The 18,421-nt window shown below is 41.7% G+C and overlaps 3 protein-coding genes across 3 annotated transcripts; 2 read left to right on the forward strand and 1 right to left on the reverse strand. All coding sequences in view use genetic code 11, as the record gives it.

The window, feature by feature from the left end:
- Positions 1-1,776: 1,776 nt before the first annotated feature.
- EGR_01345 (hypothetical protein) lies at positions 1,777-2,454 on the forward strand (the record flags this gene model as incomplete). The annotated part of the gene is made up of 1 exon (XM_024490594.1): positions 1,777-2,454. The coding sequence occupies one exon, from the start codon at positions 1,777-1,779 to the stop codon at positions 2,452-2,454; it is 678 nt and encodes a 225-aa protein (XP_024354918.1).
- A 3,790-nt stretch (positions 2,455-6,244) lies between these two features.
- On the reverse strand, positions 6,245-6,655 carry EGR_01346 (Trafficking protein particle complex subunit; the record flags this gene model as incomplete). Its single annotated transcript, XM_024490595.1, has 1 exon — positions 6,245-6,655. One exon carries the CDS (start codon positions 6,653-6,655, stop codon positions 6,245-6,247), a length of 411 nt encoding a protein of 136 aa, XP_024354919.1.
- Positions 6,656-7,621: 966 nt separating this feature from the next.
- EGR_01347 (Multidrug resistance-associated protein) lies at positions 7,622-16,071 on the forward strand (the record flags this gene model as incomplete). The annotated part of the gene is made up of 14 exons (XM_024490596.1): positions 7,622-7,693; positions 8,180-9,082; positions 9,150-9,377; positions 9,410-9,700; positions 9,745-10,242; positions 10,282-10,666; positions 10,759-11,054; positions 11,777-12,036; positions 12,375-12,624; positions 13,026-13,196; positions 14,100-14,474; positions 15,018-15,142; positions 15,394-15,637; positions 15,874-16,071. The coding sequence occupies 14 exons, from the start codon at positions 7,622-7,624 to the stop codon at positions 16,069-16,071; spliced, it is 4,296 nt and encodes a 1,431-aa protein (XP_024354920.1).
- Positions 16,072-18,421: the final 2,350 nt, after the last annotated feature.

An 18,421-nucleotide genomic window follows, 5' to 3' on the forward strand; every position in this document is an offset into this window, starting at 1 on the left:
TTGGGGTCTGACTGTTTAGAGCTTCTCTCGTATATCTCCTTTTCCCGTCCACATACGCCCAAGTTTAATCACTCTTTGCCATTTGAGTTTCAGGAACTTTCAGTAATACTTTTATGGATTAAGTAGTTGCCATTCGTCCATGTCCTCCATTTTGTTAGTTGTTCCATGTGTCCCTGAAGTGTGTTTGAGCTTTGCTGGAGGGCGCATTCTTTTTGTATTCATTCAGCTCAAAATTTTAGTACAACGAAAATTGGGTACTCGCTTCTGCTTCATGCCACGCGCTTACCTTCTCGTCATCCGACATTTTTATTTTTATCGCTCTGTAGTTTGGATGTTGTGGGGTGTTCGTCGCTTTTTGCGCACGCTTTGCCCATCATATTTGAATACATTTATCCGCAAGAAATTTACCATTCACCACCACAGCAAAGCTAACGCTGAGACAGGAGATTGCAGTGGAATTGCAAAACTACTAACAAGCAAATTAATGGTAATATTTAACAAATTAATTTATACATGCCCAGATATTTCATGACCCCTGACATAGTACATTCAACTTTTCCATATTTTACGTTTTATTGCGCTAACATTCATCTACCCTTATTTAGGCCTTTAAACTAAGATAAATGGTTGCATTTATTTAACAAATAATCAGGCCATCTTAACCTTTTACTAAATTCCATCATTTACTGGTGAGTAGTATAAGTAGGGTTTGTCAAGCCTCATTATTGCCCCATCCTTGTCCTGTGAATGATTTGGAGGCAGATGGCCAGGGCAGTGGAAAATTTCCAGTGCCGCCCTTGTCTGAAGGCGTCAACTTTTCCGTGAACGGAAGCACAGAAGTATAACCTTAGCTTGATTAAGATTCTTCCATTTTTAGAAAATAATAATAAGCGTTGAATTTTTTAACGGCTTACGGAATGCGTCCAGTAATGAGGCCTTCCAGCTGCTTTAAAGGGTGTTATGCTTCAATAATGGCTCAACTCTTGCGAAAGTCGTCTTCTTGTATTCGGATTCTTATGCTCTGATTATGAGAAGTACGTATATATAAGTTTTTTGAGGCGAGCTGATGTATTATTCCGTAAAATGCCCGTGTTTGATGAAGAGACAATCCTAGGTTTTAATATGAAACCTTTTTGAAATGGGTCGCTTCCTTTTGTCTTGGTGCTGCCAGTGCGCATAAGGAAGCGTTTAATAATAAACCTCTCCTTACAAAGGCCAACGCAGGAGTTGCCATGCGTAATTAACAAAGCACAGGATTTCTCCATTAGGAAATGTTATATCACAAATTAGTTAGTACTGAAAGACCCTTCGTGCATAATCTTCATCATGACTCAGGAACAGAATTCGACTTGTGAGTGCTGCATCATTCAAACATCTTTCTCCGACTTGGTGATCACAATCCAAGACCATAATCAGCAGTACTTCATATGTTTTTGTTTCACCCAATTTGTTTGTAGGTCAGCTTCTGTCTCATTCCATGTGACCTTCTTCTAATAATAGAAATGACTGATGCTTTATAAGCTGCTATCATTGGATCTTGAAGTAGCTAATCGGGTTTACGCATGGTCACTTCACTTGCAGTCGTCCGGGCTGTTTGATACCTCTCTTTTTACTAGGTCACTTGCACCACTGGCAGTTAGGGGTAAATTTACTGGCATCAGTTTCAATTTTCTGTCATTTCATTCATGCGAATGTATAGATATCGGTAGATTAGCCTATTTAAGACTTTGAAATAGGACATTTAGAAGTTCCTGCTTATCTGTCGCTGTGTTTGACATGAGGAATCTTTCTTGCTTTGGCGGCTTCGCGCTAACGCTGCACTTTGTATGGCCTGAGTCATCGATAGTCGGGTGCACTTTTAACACCACTGCTTTCCTCCTCCGTCCCACCCCACATACAGGCCTAGCTGCGTTGGAGCCTCGTGACGAGTCGAGCACGGATGCTGACACGACTAGCCTCAAACGGTCCGCTCTGTTGGCCTTCCGTGGACGCAAAGACTCCTGTTGTGTGTCCGCCTTGCAAGGGGAGAGTCAGGACTTTTTCCAAACTGCCTGGGATCGCCACATCTCGCACCTACGCGAGGCCACCAGAGCCTCCGTTCTCGCCTCAATTGTCGACATCGGGGGCAGCGGTAACTCCTCTGCCGCACGGCCCAACTCGCGCTCCACCACGTCTCCTGCCGTGGTGGTGCCCCACTCCGTGATAGACGGAACTGCCTTTAATGATTCCTCTTGCGACTCCTACCCTGCCTCCCCCCATGCAAATTCACCCAGGCAGAAGAACGAAGGCCTGATGAGGGTCGAAGTGACCTCTCCCCGACGTCCTCTTCGCTTCTCTATGCCAACCAAATACAGCCAGACGCCAGCAGTTCTGCAAGTAGACTCGACGACTGAAAGAAAGACTGAAGAAGCATCAGACCACGGCAGGTTAAGTAAGCCTCACGATCACGAATGAATGACATCGTTCAGGAGACGCCAATGCAGCGGCTGGAAGATTGATTTTATGATTCATAAGACTGGGAGCACATTTATGCTTCAAAAGTACCTCTTCACATATATGGGTTTGACATTTTCATTCCCACTCGATTTCTACTTCATTGTTGGTTTCGATTTTACAACGATGATCGTAAAATAATCACTCTTCGGCTTTTGTAAGGTACAATCAAGGTGAAAATATCTGGTACCACTTGAAAACTACTGGGTTTTTAGTAATTGGTAAATTACCGGATGACCATTTACAAAAATCTAGCAAACTTCATTGCATTTTATAATTGGGTCTAGGGCAATATGCAGGTTCACAATTATGGATCGTTCAGAGCTAAAATTGTTGAATAGGCTAACCGGGAGTCCCGTCTATGGTGTAAACGATTAGTTTTGAGATCTGTTTGCATCATTGCAGAAGCGTTAATTAAGGAAAACTCCGAGGTTCGTGGGTTCGCCCGCAAATCTGTGAAGTGGTAGTCGTTTGTGGCCCGCGTTGTTATTTTGGGTAACAACAAAATGCACAGTGCGAAGTGTGCACGCTAGGGCCGGTGACAGGGTTAAGTAATTTTAATAACCATTACCATTTGTAGGGATGTTTTCGAATTTTAGGAGAGACCGGGTTAATCCCGGTATGAATTGTTGAATACCTTGATGGTATAGCAGCTTTACCACCATTGTATGTACTAGCAATATGAATTGCTTTTGCCTTATAAAGGAATCGGCAAAAGTGTTTCGTATTTTAATTCCGCTGAAAGTAAAAACAGAAAGCGTTTAATGATGGTAACAAAGCTGTTATACGTTCATTTACGTTTCATATAACTTCTTTCAATTCGGCAGATACATAAGCCCGATTAGCAATAATTTATTCATTGATTTAAGCCTATCTTTGGTTAAGGCTGTTAACAGACAAATTAACTTTTCATTGGTTTGGTAAACTTATTATTTAGCATCATTTATGCATGAGGCTTCTATTCTACTGCTCATTAAAGCAGAAAATTTATTCAAAAAGTTTTGTGTGTACAGCGAATTACCAAAATGGATGCATTTTTGTTGAAGTCGTGGCTTTAAGCTTTTTGTAGCCGGTTTACCTTCCCACTTCCATCGACCTCAACGCAGCGTGTACAGCCCCAATTTGTGTCTTAATCCAGCTTCAAAATAAGCTTATCTCTAAAAGTTTTATATTTAGGGCTTGTAGGCGGCGCCCTGTACGACTATTCCTGCTTTACAAAAGTCCAAACTATTTGACTATGAGGGTTTGGCACGTACTCAGCAACAGCTCACTTCCGATAACGGTTCCTCTCACACCTTACAATTGGCAAACAAAGAGTTGTGATACCCTTTCCCATGGAGCCAGGCAATCTTACGTATAGTGCTCTCAGGTGGTAACTGTTAGCCGCTGAATATCGAATCTATGACTTCAGCGGGGGCTTGGACCTAGTAAAAGAGTGCTATGCTCTAATACTCTGTAATTCCTCCCTTTTTAGGATACTACTTAGTAGCCTTTGCTTTTGCTGAGGGCTTTTTTACGAAAGCAGAAATTAGTGTGCAATTTTTTTTCGAAATAGAAACTCGCAATGATATCCTTAGCCAATGCCATAGAGCTGTAATGCTTTGATGGTTCATCAAACGCCGCCTTTGATTACGTGGGCGCTTAATTCCCCGTTGATTGCATTTCTGCTGGGCAGCCCGGCTACCAGGTCATGTTAGTAGCCACTCAGCCCTTTAGTACATCGGTACTAATTTTTATGCCATACTACTGTGACTTCTTACAACTTGAGGGAAGACTCAGGACATTGCATGTCAACATAACCTCCAGCAATAAACCTGTTTAATTAATAGTTCAGGAGACTTCTTGTGATATATTCATCTTACAAACTCACCACAACGAAAAATAAATAAGCACATGTGTTTCTAATATCGAAAAGCCTCAAAGCCAAAGCAGATATATTTTAGGGTAAAATGGTACCGATAGACATAGTCTGGTGAGTTTATCTATGCCGCCTATTCTCTGAAATAGGAATGGGAGTTGAATGTTCGTCGTTCAGTGAAGTCAATGAAAACTGACAACATTTATATTACTTCGACCAACAAAATTTGTGCAACGAGGTTGAATAAATCTACAGCCATATGACTTGTATACTATATTTGAAGCTTGGCAAATAAATTTTGAGGCTCACTGAACCGTTTATTCAACTTACTTAGGCGAAAAATTTCACCTAGATGCTCAGCTGTTTTGGGGATAGACAAACCAATGGGTCGAATGCACCGCAATTTTTAAATAGGGGACCGATTTGATGCACCAAGCAGGTTCCTGAGTAACCCCTGTACCCTTCTCCTGTTCTACGTGCTTTTCGAGTCCTTATGGTGCGCATATCTAACAGACATTGGACATAATTGTAATGCATATTTATTCAAATTTACCTTTTGGGTGAAAAATGGTCAGCCTATACCAACCTCGTGACTGAGCGGATAGCATTGACACCCGAATGGTATTTTGAGATCTGTTGGAACTTACCAAATGGGGATCTTTGCAGGTGTTCTGAATGTAAGCATTAATTGTGAAATCCTCACTTAAAACCCCTCAAGGATGAGTCAATGTCAATTAAAGATCACGTCTACGAAAACGTAAACATTGGCTGACACTACTCTACGAATGACCAGCCTAGTGTTTTTTTATTTTACAAAACGATGTAACGGGTGGGCACAAAGTGTGCGATGGCGTCAGCACCCAAACCGCCCACCACGGCCGCCCGCTTGAAGATTGCACGCTCTCAACTCGTTTTTAAATAAGATTTCACTTCACCACCGGTGATCCTACACCATTGCATTTTAAGTCCATGAGAGTCACTCCCCTATGTTGTGAAGTTATTCGTATTTGATAATTTTAACAGCCCAGATTTACATATTGCACTCGTGTCACTTTACCAAGACTGTGGAATGACCTTCCGGATGGTCATACAAACATATCCACGAGGAGACCCGATAATAGCCAGATCTACAGTAACACCCCAAGTCAACCCACTAGATTAACGGCATGCCGTTTCGTGCTAGGACGACACCGCCTCCAAATACAAGCTCCCTATGCTGAGACCCAGAACTACCCCACATTCTTCCTCAACGGCATCGAATAAATATAAACTAGAGTACCAAAGCCAAAAAACACGACGATCGTGCATTCATGCACTTATCAGGACTGCGCACTACAAACTACTGAAAAAAGCATTGAGACCGGAAGTACTACCGCAGTGTGTTTAATAGAAGGCGCTCCTATGGGAATCTTGGGGAAGGCTGTAGAGGAACAGGACACCGTGGGACATCCTAAGAACACCACTGCATGTTGCCTCCACGAGATAATGCTCTCCCTGAAATCCTAATTTATCAGTTACAAACCAAAATGACTCTTCCATTCAATCTTCTGGCCCATTATTTTCACGGAGCCAATAAAATTTCACGCTGATTTTGCATAACCGACTTGAGTTCAAAACTGCTCTGTTCAAAACCTGATCATAGGAGCATATTGAACAAAAAATCCGGATCCAACGCGCAAATGCAGAGCCAAAACCGCAAAATACAAACGAAAGACTAGGCAATCAAAGTAACTGTACCCGCACGTAACTGCCTTAAAAGCTTGTTTCAAATCAGAAACAAACCCCGTCCAAGACGTAAAATCACGAAATAAGCTGCCCACAAATAATACTACTTTTACAAATAGAGACAAAGGGCCTCAAAGCTACATTAGAACATAGAGACAAAGTATGTGATTAGGAGAGATTGTGAGCCCACTCTTCAAGTTTTTGGAAAAATAAAGTACTTGCAACGGCAACAGATGGATCATACCCAGGAGACTTTACAACATATTCAACATACATCCTGTAAACATTCTCCAGGTCTTGCAAAACAGGAGAAGATGCAGCATCAGAAGTAAGAACGATCTTTAATCCAGTGGGACCTTCAAAGTAATGAAGGCGATACTTATTCGTCTTGTAGGACAACGAATGTATGCCATTTTCCAACGGTGATAGTTTCGAACAGACAGCTTTGAGACCAATAAGCATTCCTTGAATCAACTTTGCTTCATTTTCCTTTGTGTTTGTCATTTTTAATTGCGCCCATTCCTTGTAGAGCACTTTATTCCCATATACGTCGAAAATGTACATATTAAGAAGCTTCATAATCGAGTTCGGTGTATAACAGCGAAACCACTAGTTATTTCTGAATAAGGATTTTCCTATCCAACTCAAGGTGTAGAACATAAGAAAAGCAATTACAGTAGTCGGAACGAGGAGTATGTAATAAACGTCCATTCACCGAATGACTACGAACGCCCCGTTCGCTTAGTCGCGTATAAAGTATATGGCCTAAAACAAAGCTGTTTGAGGTAAAAATTAAAGATTAACCTGCGGAATCTGCAAGCTTTTATTATCTCCCACAAAATTACTAACAAAATAAGCAATAAATAAAACTGAAACTAACTAGTAGATTACTGTTCCCTATAAGGTAGGCCTGCATGACTTTTGTAAGGCAGATTAATAATGACTATGAATAGGTATCTAAAATTGTAAATATTATGGTTATTATTGATTTTGAGCAAATAATCTATTGTTTGTTGTAATGCGCTGGAGGGATTACGGCTGGCTTCAGCTAAATTCCCCTATTCTCCCTAGTGCTCACAAAACAAACTTTCAAAAATCTTAAAGCAGACGGCTACCTATAAGTTGTTTTCAGGAAAATTTATACCACCCTCTGTTCTGTCTGATTTTTTGAAATAAATAAACTTGCAACAACGCGCAAACATTTGCTTGCTAATGCCAGTCGTTGTTACGACAACTCGTTTCCCCAAAAAGCACTTGGAATTTAGCAAGTGGCCAACAAATAGTCGTTAGGGCAGAGAACATATTGTTATTAATTCGGTAACGATTTGTCCCTGTGTTTGCTACACCATCATATTCCTCAGTTATTAATTTACCCCCTTATTAACGGGTTATTATTATTGCTTAAAAACTTCAAAATTAAAGTCCGAAGCTCATCATCCGTTGCAGTTCGTTTGTTTATACCATCTAGTAGCGTGTTATAGTGGAGGGTCAGGTCCAGAATTTCTTTTAGGGTTCTCTTTTTCGTTGCGTTCTTTTGTGTAGGTAATGTTGAGTAGGAAGCTTTCTCTGGAAGAATTTTGCGGTGATCTCTCGGTTACTTTTTGGGAGGGTCAAAGTGTAGGCCTTTGCCTGAGCGAACTAGCTTTACATATACCAATCTCATTTGTTCTTTCGATTGCCTCCTTAGTATACGTTATGAAAATATTCCCGAATCTTGCATTTGGATGGCCTTTTACGAGATGGATTGTGTTTCGCATCATTTTGGACTTGTTTGTGTTGATTAAGTCGGCTGCCTTTCTCGTAATATCTGTTTTGTCCCTTTACACGCCTGCTTCCTACTTCTCATATGTTTGTGTGGCCAATAATGCCACAACCCTTCTTTGCATGTTTTGTGTGACTATGCTTGATATGGTCCATAGCAAAGGCAATTACATACATTCACGCGGGCCTATATGCATCTTACTTGTTGAGGTGCTTTATTTTTATGTGGCATCTTTACAAATGTGGTCCGTTTTGAGTCATGGAACTTTTGGTGAAGATAGGAATTTCATGGTAAGTCTTGTTCTTGATTGTTTTTTTCTTGGCATTCGTCTTCTTACCAAGACCCCCATAATACATCCCATTGAAAATGAACGAATGAGAAGAGCTCGTTCTATCCGTCAATTGGGTTTTGGTACAATTGGCCAAGCACCAGACCGGCCAAACCTTACAGAATTTACTTTGACTCGGACAGAAACATCTGCCAGTTTTGTGGGTAAACTGCTTTTTACTTGGATTAATGAGACCATTGTCCGAGGTTACTATGGGGAACTTTTTTCCCTCAGATTTCTTCCACTTCTCCCCAAATCTTTAAGTGCCAAAACTTTGGAGGAAGTTTCCAATGTTGAACTAACAGTCTGTAAAATTAAAACGAAATTCGATGCAGCGATTCCTCTTATCAGTCGGCTTTTTGTTCATTTCGGCACGGAGTTTTTGATGCTTGGATTGATCAAATTTGCATTTAGTATGACTAGTTTATTAAGTCCAGTTTTTCTTAATAAATTCATTGGCGAGCTCGTACATGTTTCCACTGACTGGAAACCGGCATTGCTTTGGGGAGTCGCACTGATTCTTTCCCATCTGATGAATGTCTTTCTCGGAACTGCATATACGTATTGGACTCCACGTTTTGGGTTGAAAATAAAAGTGTATGTTACAACCCTTGTCTATCGGCAATTGATGAGACGTAGGTCGTCTACTTTGTCCAAATTCAGTACTGGCAACCTAGTTAATCTTCTCACATCTGATACTGAAAGAGTTGTAAACTTAACACCAAGTTTCAATGAGCTATGGGCTATGCCAGTTCAAGTAATTGTGGCAGTTTGGTTGCTCTATTGTCAAGTCGGTGTCTCCTGCTTTGTTGGTGTTGCTATCTTCATCCTCCTTCTTCCATTAAATCGAGTAATTACTAGTCTAATTGGGAGATTTTCCTCTGATTTTATGCATCACAAGGACTTACGAGTTAAGGTATGTGTAATTATGGCCCCTGTTTTATTTATTTTTGCCGATGATCTTCGTCAAGTCTTTCCGTTAGTTGGTGTCGGAGATGCTTCACGCCATGACTACCGTCAAGTTGGCTTGCTGGGAACATCTAATGCGCCGAAAAATTCTCAATGTTCGGCATTGTGAATTGAATGCGTTGAGGGGACAGAAATTGCTGGATGCGGTTTGTGTCTTCCTTTGGGCAGCTTGCCCGGCTTTGCTAGCTGGATCAACCTTTGCAACTTTTGTCGCACTAGGCAACGCTCTCTCAGCAGCAAAGGTTGGACTTCTTTGATTACGTTAAAGTATTAGATTTTCACGAGTCTTGCGCTTTTCAATATCTTCATAGTTCCAATGAATGCTTTTCCATGGGTCCTCAATGGTGTTGTCGAAGCCTGGATATCTGCCGGTAGAATATGTCGGCTTTTTGAGACTGACGATTTGACTGTGTGTTCGATTAATCCGGCATTTAACGCCGACGATAATCCAAGAGAACAATCTCAGATACAGGGAAATTCTGAACTCGTACTAAAATCTCCTCTATTTTATTGGGAATCTGTTGATAACCCGGCGCTTACTGACTTAAATGTAACAATATCGATGGTAAGTTGAGCCAATATCTTTCTACCTAAAATAAACACTTTTAGGGTCAACTTATTGGTGTCATCGGACCCATAGCGTCAGGAAAGTCGTCTTTCCTCCTTGCTCTCATGGGTGAACTGCAAACACCTGTACCTCAGTTCATGTCGGCCCAACTTCGTTTTGCCTATGTCGGATTCACCCCTTGGCTTCAAAAGGGTAGTATTCTGGCGAATATATTATTCGGGGAACCGCTTGAGTCCAAGTGGTTAGCTGCTGTTGTTGATGCTTGTGGATTGTCGGAGGATCTGGCTGAAATGCCCGAAGGTATGGACACCGAGGTTGGCGAGGCTGGCAGTCGGCTCTCTGGAGGTCAGAAGGCTCGAGTGGCTCTAGCCAGGGCTGTCTACCAGCGCGCCGACGTTTACCTCTTTGATGATCCTTTGGCTTCCCTGGACACTCACGTGGCTCACAGCATCATACAGAAATGCATCGGTCAACGCGGAATTCTAGCAGGCAAGACGCGAATCTTTGCAACGCATAGATCTGAGTGGCTATTCAACGAGGTGGTTTTGTTTAAAATTTTCTAAACACTAGTTTTTTAGGAGGATATGAGTCTTGGTGGCCCTGCTGACCGAGTCATTACATTGTCCGAAGGTCGAATTGTGCAGCAATGGACTTCACAAAATCGAGCTGTTCAATCAATTAGCAATGAACCGGCTTATTTTATTTCAAATGGGGAAGTCAGTTCTACTCCCGACTCCAGTTTTGAGGGCATACTTGAAGATAGAAACGAGCAGACACCTTTATTGCCTTTCTCACCTGAAGAAGATAACGACCGAGCATTTGATTCAGCTGAAGACGAGGTATCAACAGATTGGGAAAAGTTCGCTTTCGGCTCAATTGCGTCTCGAGTCTATCGATCATATGTCCGTGCATTGGGTTTCTGTCTTGCCTCATGGGTGCTGATTTCTCTCACTTTGATGCAAGGTACGAAGCTTTGCTCAATGAGCTTTCACTGTTTTTGTCCCTCTAATAAGAATGAAAACTTGATGGATTGGGTGTCGTTTTCTTTTTTACAGCCAGTCGAAATGGTCAGGACTATTGGTTGTCTTACTGGATGCAGGAAGGCGAGATGAATATCACCTCTCCATCAGTGTACTACATTGGCACTCACTCTTTTCTTTTCGATCAGTCTTATGATCACCCGTTTGCAAATGTACCAGCTGCGAACTCAAATAAGTTCTACTTCTCTGTTTACGGCGGCATAATTGGAGCCAACCTTATCTTTACAATGCTTCGAGCAGTTCTCTTCGCCCTTGCTGGTCTTCAAGCTGCAGCCACTATCCATCAACATATGCTGGATGCTGTTCTTCAGGTTTGCACAGGCACTCTTTAAATAGTTTTCTACCGATCGAAGCTTTTTCAGACTACCTCAAGAACTTACGTATTCGAGCCCACTATTACAGGGAATGAAATAATATTGGCGCATTTAAATAAATGGGTATAATATTAGTGATGCTAGTTGTAGACACGCAAACACTTGGGAAAGTGAAGCGAATTTAGCCACATTTAAGACAAAACTTTGTCCTAAACCATTTCGGCAAATATAACGAGTTGTGATTTTGATAAACGCAAACATTAACGATACTTGAATCAGCTTTGCCCAGTGCATTTTGCAGTGGCATTAAATGTGTCCTCACTCTTAATTCGTGTTGGGTTTTGCATCAGCACATTGAACAGACTGTAATGCATGTCATTGTTAGGTCACATTACCGTGTCAACATTTCTTGTTTGAAGCCTCCTCAAATAAATGATTGCCTTGTTTAAACGGCAGCAGCATGCTGGCTTATAAATTCCGGCGTAAATTTGGCCTAAATGCGCCGATTATACAATAAGTCATGCCAAGAAGATTATCAACATACAGTTTTGTGATCCGATTATTTGTGCGCTTTGCACAAATATCTTCGCGAATAAGATTCAAGTTTGATTATCGTGGTATAGTAAAGTTTCCTTCAACAAATAACAATCTTCTTCAATGATAAATTACAACACTTGCCCATAGTTCCTATAGCCTTTACACAAATATTGTCATTTTAGGGCGAAATGCATTTCTTCGAAGTCACTCCGCTGGGCCGTATTCTCAACAGATTCTCCTCAGATGTGGGCACTATTGATGACAGTTTACCCTTCCTTCTAAATATCTTTTTGGCCATATTGTTTTCCCTCCTGGGTTCTCTTGTCGTCACCTGCTTTGCTATGCCGGGCATTCTCGTCATTTGTTTGCCTCTTCTCTTTGTCTACTGGTCTGTGCAACGTGTCTACAGGACCGCTGCACGGGATCTCAAACGACTCTCCAGGTTATTCACTTTCTTCATTTGGGGCCTTCTTGCACAACTAGTAGGATAAGTTTCGGTTTACCCCTTTCATGTATGATGTAATAAGCTTTCCACTTTCTGGTAGATTTGAAAGTATTTGTTTCCCAGGAATTCTTAGTCTTTAATCCACATAACCTTTCGCAGTTGGCAATATTGATGAATGTTTGATGCGTATGTCAAAAACAAATTATAAAGTAGGGATTAACCTATCTATAATTTGGCTCTTTTACGATTGATGAAACGTAATGCCGCATTTGGGAAATTGTAACGTTCAAGTACTGAGAAGCAAAATTAAAGACTTGATACACTGCACACGGCAGCACAGCCAGATCGCCGGTGTACGCACACTTCTCAGAAACGATTGGAGGTCTGGTCGTAATCCGGGGTCTGCGCAAGGAGGTTGCATTCCAGGCAGCCGCGGGTGCGCGGCTTAACGCACAGACGCGCTGTGAATTGACCACTCTCGCAGCCGCTGCGTGGCTCAACCTCCGCCTCCAGCTGATCGCTCTTCTCGTCGTCGTCTGTGTCGTCCTCATCTCTCTCTTTGGCCGAGCTGTCGGACTCCTGGATGTGCGTCCCGCTCCCACCACCTTTCCTTTTTTTCCATTGGCCACAAATCTAGCACGTACTTTACTTCATTTGCGGCAGTGATAACGTTGGATTTAGTCTTCATAATTTCGCAGACTCGTGTACATTCCACGTGTCTGATTCACTCTTCGTTTATTATGTAGTCGACTGAAATATTCAATGTAAATATCAAAAATAGCGTAATAGCCCACCTCTTATTGACAGTTTGTCTGAGATTCTTGAAGTGATAGTTTGGAGGCGTCGTTAATAATTATCTTCCTATTAGCCACCAAATACTAAACTGACTAGAAATTCATAATGTATCGTTTTCACTCAAATAAATACTCATATTTTCATTGACCTGCATCAAAGTATGTCAGTACGGATGTACATTAATGTTTCAGGTGAGTCTAGCCGGATTGGCAGTGATTTACGCCCTGATGCTCGCTAGCTCGATGACCGCGTTGGTGACTATGATGAGCGATACAGAGAAGGACTTTGTCGCAGTCGAACGGTGTCGAGAGTTGACGGAAGAGACGCCTTTTGAAGCTGATATTGTCGCCTGCTCTGCTGTGGTGAGCAAGGCGACGTTCTTCGTAGCTCCCTCTCACTATCATGCACTAAATTCTGCCATTTTCTCATTCTGTTAGCCCTAAGCATGCGTAGGTCCCACTTTAAGTGCACCCTCAATAATCGTCTTTTGTATGAATCCCCTTGTGTGCTTCTATAGGTTTAATTGAGTTCCTTTTTGCAGTGTTTTTTTCATTTGGAAAGACAGACCTTTTGAAACCTATTTAACTTCAAGTTGGATTTCTCTAGGCGTTGTTGACATCTACGTTATTTCTAATGAATGCCTGCTTTTCGGTAGCTTTGATAGCAAAGATTCAAGCATTTAAACAGCATGAATGCTTACCATAAATCACGTAACCATTTGGACGGTCTGAACCTGTGCATACTTTTTCGCCCTCCTATGACTGCCTCACATACCGTAAACAACTGATTCCACTGTCATCTAACGTAGTTAATTCACACGTGAAATTAACCTCTACTTAGCAGTCGTTCCCAGTTCCCAGATTTTGCAACAATAAACCAAATCCATTCTAATTTGGGGTGACTTTTGGTTGCTATTACTGGATCAGCTCACATGAGTAGTAGAATAGCTGTAGATATTTTTACATTTTCAGCAAAAAGATATTCACTTGTAATTTTTTACTCTTGAATCGATATTACTTGTATTGATCAAATGTCTTATTTGATTTACACTAAAACTGTGGTTAATCCATGCACGTTATACATTGGACTTGATTAGTACCAATGTTTTGCGTGAACACACCACTTAAACATTTTCATTTAATTGCCCGTGATGTGGTACCATCTACAAAACATCCTCATCTCTCCTATGTTCCCATGATTTGAAATGAGAATACTTTATTCAACTGCTACGTTTTCCACCTGTTAAGCCTTTCTGCATCATTAAGGCCCCAAGACGCCGTCAGTCGCTAAGTCAAACGCGCTTTGTACAAACCGAGTTGCCCACCTGTTCCCAAGTTGATGTTGCGTGGCCAAAAGCGGGTCGCATTTCATTCGAAGATGTCTATCTCTTGTATCCCTCTGCGACCACATCGACCGAGCAAGCTGCAGCAGTTGTGGAGGAGAATGCAAAGGAGAACTTTGCGCTGAGTGGCGTTTCCCTTAAAGTAGAGACGGGCGAGCATATCGGTGTGGTTGGTCGGACGGGTTCGGGTAAGTCCTCTCTCCTGCGCGTCCTCTTTCGTCTCGTGCCCCACCTCGAGGGACCTGTTACGAACCCACAGATTGCCCGCCTCAAAAACTTCCGTGGCGCTACTGGCACGGTCAGTATCCTCATTATCTCCTCATTCATCCCTTTCTCGCTTTTACTTTTACCTCAACCCACTCACTAATAGGTCAACGAGCTCAAAATGTAGCATAAAACGGCGCCTGAAATTTTGTTTAGTTAAAACGCGTGATTTGGGTCAGTGACCATATTAAAAATGAGGATTGGAGACAAAAATCTGGATTTTAAACTTAAGAATTGCCAAGTAATGCAGCTTGAAGATAAGGTGATTCAAAAGACGGCGGCTTGCATCTCTTTCAAGGAAAGGAAGGATATTGAAGAGAAAATTTGTTCCTCAAATACTTTTTTTGGAGTACGAATTATACATCAACATCTTTCGTCACTGAGATTATGAATGTCTCGTATGACTTATCGGTTTTATGGAGAATGGCCAGGTTGCACTCAATCTAAGTTTTAGAATTTAACTACAAAACCTAAACAAGTTAGCAAAAAACTCACTTTCGAACAGAATTAGCATCTACTCGAAACCCTAAATCATTGGCCATGTTTATGTAAACTAAACTGCATTTTAAAACATCAGGTGAAAGTTGATGATGTAGATGTGCGCCAAGTGCCACTGAACATTCTGCGCTCAAGAATGCTGTGTGTTTCGCAGGATCCTTTCTTGTTTTCCGGCACTGTTCGCGAAAATCTTGATCCTGATGGGTGAGCGTTTTTTGGATTTGTAATTCATTGTGATTTTCACTCATTATGCCCAGCATTAGCACAAAAGTAGTAGAAGACACTGATACGAGTTCCATTTTGAAAGGTTCGGCAGGTGTTGTTCAACTAGTGCTTGGTCAAGCATTTCAACTTTATCATCAACTTTATCCCTGTAAATCGCATACAACGTTTTGCTGGTTGTAAGGTTGGCTGTGTACTAACAATATGTGAGTAGGCACTTTTCAAAATTCTAGTTCCTACTCAGATGGCCAGTTGACGGACATACTGATCAGATGTGGTTTGGTGAACGAAGAGAGCGGAGCCTTAGCATTTCTATCTAGTGAAGTAGGTGAGGCGGGTCGGAGCCTATCAGCAGGACAGCGGCAACTGCTTTGCCTTGCTCGAGCCCTCTTCCGTCTTAGTCCTGCTCGGCACAGTGTCATCTGCCTTGATGAGGCCACTTCATCTCTCGATGACGCTTGCGAGAGGAAGATTCAGGTAACCTTGTGCTTTGCAGTCCCTTTTGAAATCAAAGCATATCTCTCGTCCTACTTATACGACGTAGGACATTCCTTGCACGAGTCAATTGCAGGTAAAAAGATAAGGCTTGTCACTGCCTTGTCACACCTCAACCGGTATTCATAGTTTTAATTTCAACATGATGTACTGCTTTTGGCTAAAAATAGAGAAAAGTAGGAATTTTTTAGTGAACCTTTACTTTTTGTAAACTTTAGGATATGTTGGTCAATGAGTTTGCAAATTCGACCGTCTTACTAGTAGCACATCGCCTCTCCACGGTGCTGAGCTGTTGCTCCCGCGTGGTGGTGATGAACTTTGGCCGCATCGTTGAGGAGGGCTCACCGCAGCACTTGGCCCAGATTCCCACCTCGTACTTTTACAAAATGCTCCACAACTATGACTCCCCTTCCTAATCCGCCTTTGCTTGCCTTACCCTGCTAGGCCCCCATCCAACTTGTCGTTTCATTTGACGTGATTTTTGAATGCCTCTGGTGTTGTTGCCACCACTTTGTCCCATTTTAGCACTTTAAGGCTTCTATTAATTGTGATCTGGCAAAAATAATGAATTGCTGGTGATTCTGATTTAAGGCCATTTGAAGTGTGTTCCACCATCGTGTCAGCAGATGGCGGGTAAAAACTATCATCTGCGTCAATGTATGGAAAACGGAAAGACTGCAAAACGACTTTATGATCCTAACCGCTTTTACCAGAACTGGAGCTCCATCTCCTCGCTTTGCATTAACATATGGATGACACGTACTTTCTAAAAATCTAGGTGGCAAAACATTCTCTGATGATTCCGCATGCCATTTTGTTTAGATTTTAGAAATGGTATTTATTAATGAGCATTTCAAAAATGGGCGTAATCTGTGATGCTGTAATCCCCACTTATTCCCCGTTTTTTGGCTAATTGGCGGGAATATCTTCGTTAATTTTCAAAATTGACTTTTTTGTAACTTAGGTTAAGGCAGCCTGCAATTCTGTCTTGACATCGTTTAATCGCTTGTCATCTGCATTACACTAGATTTGGGATGAACGCCGGTAGAATTTTCACTGTAGATGTTGTGCTTTGTGGTGTAAGTGTTAGCAAAACTCCCCTTAGGTACAAACTCGTACACTGCAATCCTCACAGTAACTACAAAAATGTCCTAGAAATCAAGTTAAGTCAAGATAAATAAGCAAAAAGTAGGAAGAGACGGGTGCTTTTCTCCAGACACCATTTAAAATAGTCTTTGGAACGCAAAGCTTAATAATTTATTGTAAATAAAAACCAAAGTTGTTCTACTCAGTTTTCGGTAGAATAACTGCTTGAGGTGTGGTTGGAATCACATCAAGCTGGTGCCCCTATGGGGATTCGAATGCTTGGATGTCAGCTTTTTATCCAAGGCATTTGCAAACTGTCTTCTCGAGAGGTATGCATGGCTCGGTTGCCATGACAGCCGTCTGTCGCCAAGATACTTATCTCCTCCATGTAAGCGTAATGTTGAGTTTAGTATCAGTGCTTTCGATTCTGTCTGGCATTGGTGATAGGACGGCGATTCCCTTCAATCAGTGTTATATTCAGCTGCCTACCCTTGGCTTTTTGTGTACAAGGCAATGGGGATTCCGCTTTAAATGTGCAAGTTTAAATTCAAATACCAAAATGCCAACGAAATGTCATTCTATTCCACAGTGGACAGCGTCAGAGATGCCTGGTAATTAGGGAAATTTTATTTTATGCCAGGTGGTGTTTAATATCACCAGTAAATGGTACGATTAATCTACTTGAGGCAAGCTTACCAAGTGTAGTTATTTTTGAGCACTCAAGTAGTTGCGATGGTGTCTAAACAAGCGCGATAAAGGTAATCATCATTTAGTATTTTGGTGGAGGACCATTGTTTGCTTCACTGTAAATTAAGTGATAAAATTTTAAATTTGGATGGAGTGGCCTCGGACAAAGAAGCTAAATTAAGCCAGATACTACGACTTTAAGCAAGGGAACTCGGCGTGTAGTTGTCAACGTGCGATCGTGTTTCAATGGGTTTTGTCATTAATTTTGAGCATGCATACAATAATGCTATTTCACTACGCTGAGGAAGTAATTTTATTGAGTATCTAGAAGAGAGCAAGGTTTTAAGAATTCATGGCAAATAGGCGCATCAGCCCAGAAAGGAAAGATATCTTCTAGTAAAATCCGATGAACTTTTAAGCAGCTAATATCTATTTGGGTTTAGTAACTCATAACAAAGTAAAAGAACGTACGCGTTCATTAGAGCACTGACGACTGTCAATAAAACCTATTCTCAAAAGTTGTGAGCTAGCTTGGAATTAAAAAGTGTTGCGTCAGATGCATGCGAAAATTGCCTAATAGTTGTAATATTTTTGTTGGAATTTTCAGCACTTTATCGCGATGTATTATATGTACTAGGCTATAGGGCTACTTGACGGACTTAACAAAGGACTGCATTAGTCTTTGCATAACAAAAGAGAGTTGTGTCTTTGCATAAGTGATGGCCGCTGTGCATCACGAAGGGTCAGCGCTGAGACTACTGCATTTCAGAGGCAACTATTTGGTCTGCTATACACCTGCAAGAAGTTGCTTACGCGTGCGGCAGATGGATGAGCATAAATAATGCGAGAGTGTGATTCGCCTCAACTCTGGTTGGAGGGCCTGGGACAGCTCCACGAGGGTAGAGCACGGGGCAGGTTTTATTCATCGACCCGTGCTTTACTAGTCTGCGCACGTTGCCGCTTCAGCTGCTGCTGCTGCTGGAGTACTGCGTC

This window comes from Echinococcus granulosus (assembly GCF_000524195.1).
Source record: "Echinococcus granulosus chromosome Unknown EG_S00005, whole genome shotgun sequence".
Lineage (NCBI taxonomy): Eukaryota > Metazoa > Platyhelminthes > Cestoda > Cyclophyllidea > Taeniidae > Echinococcus > Echinococcus granulosus.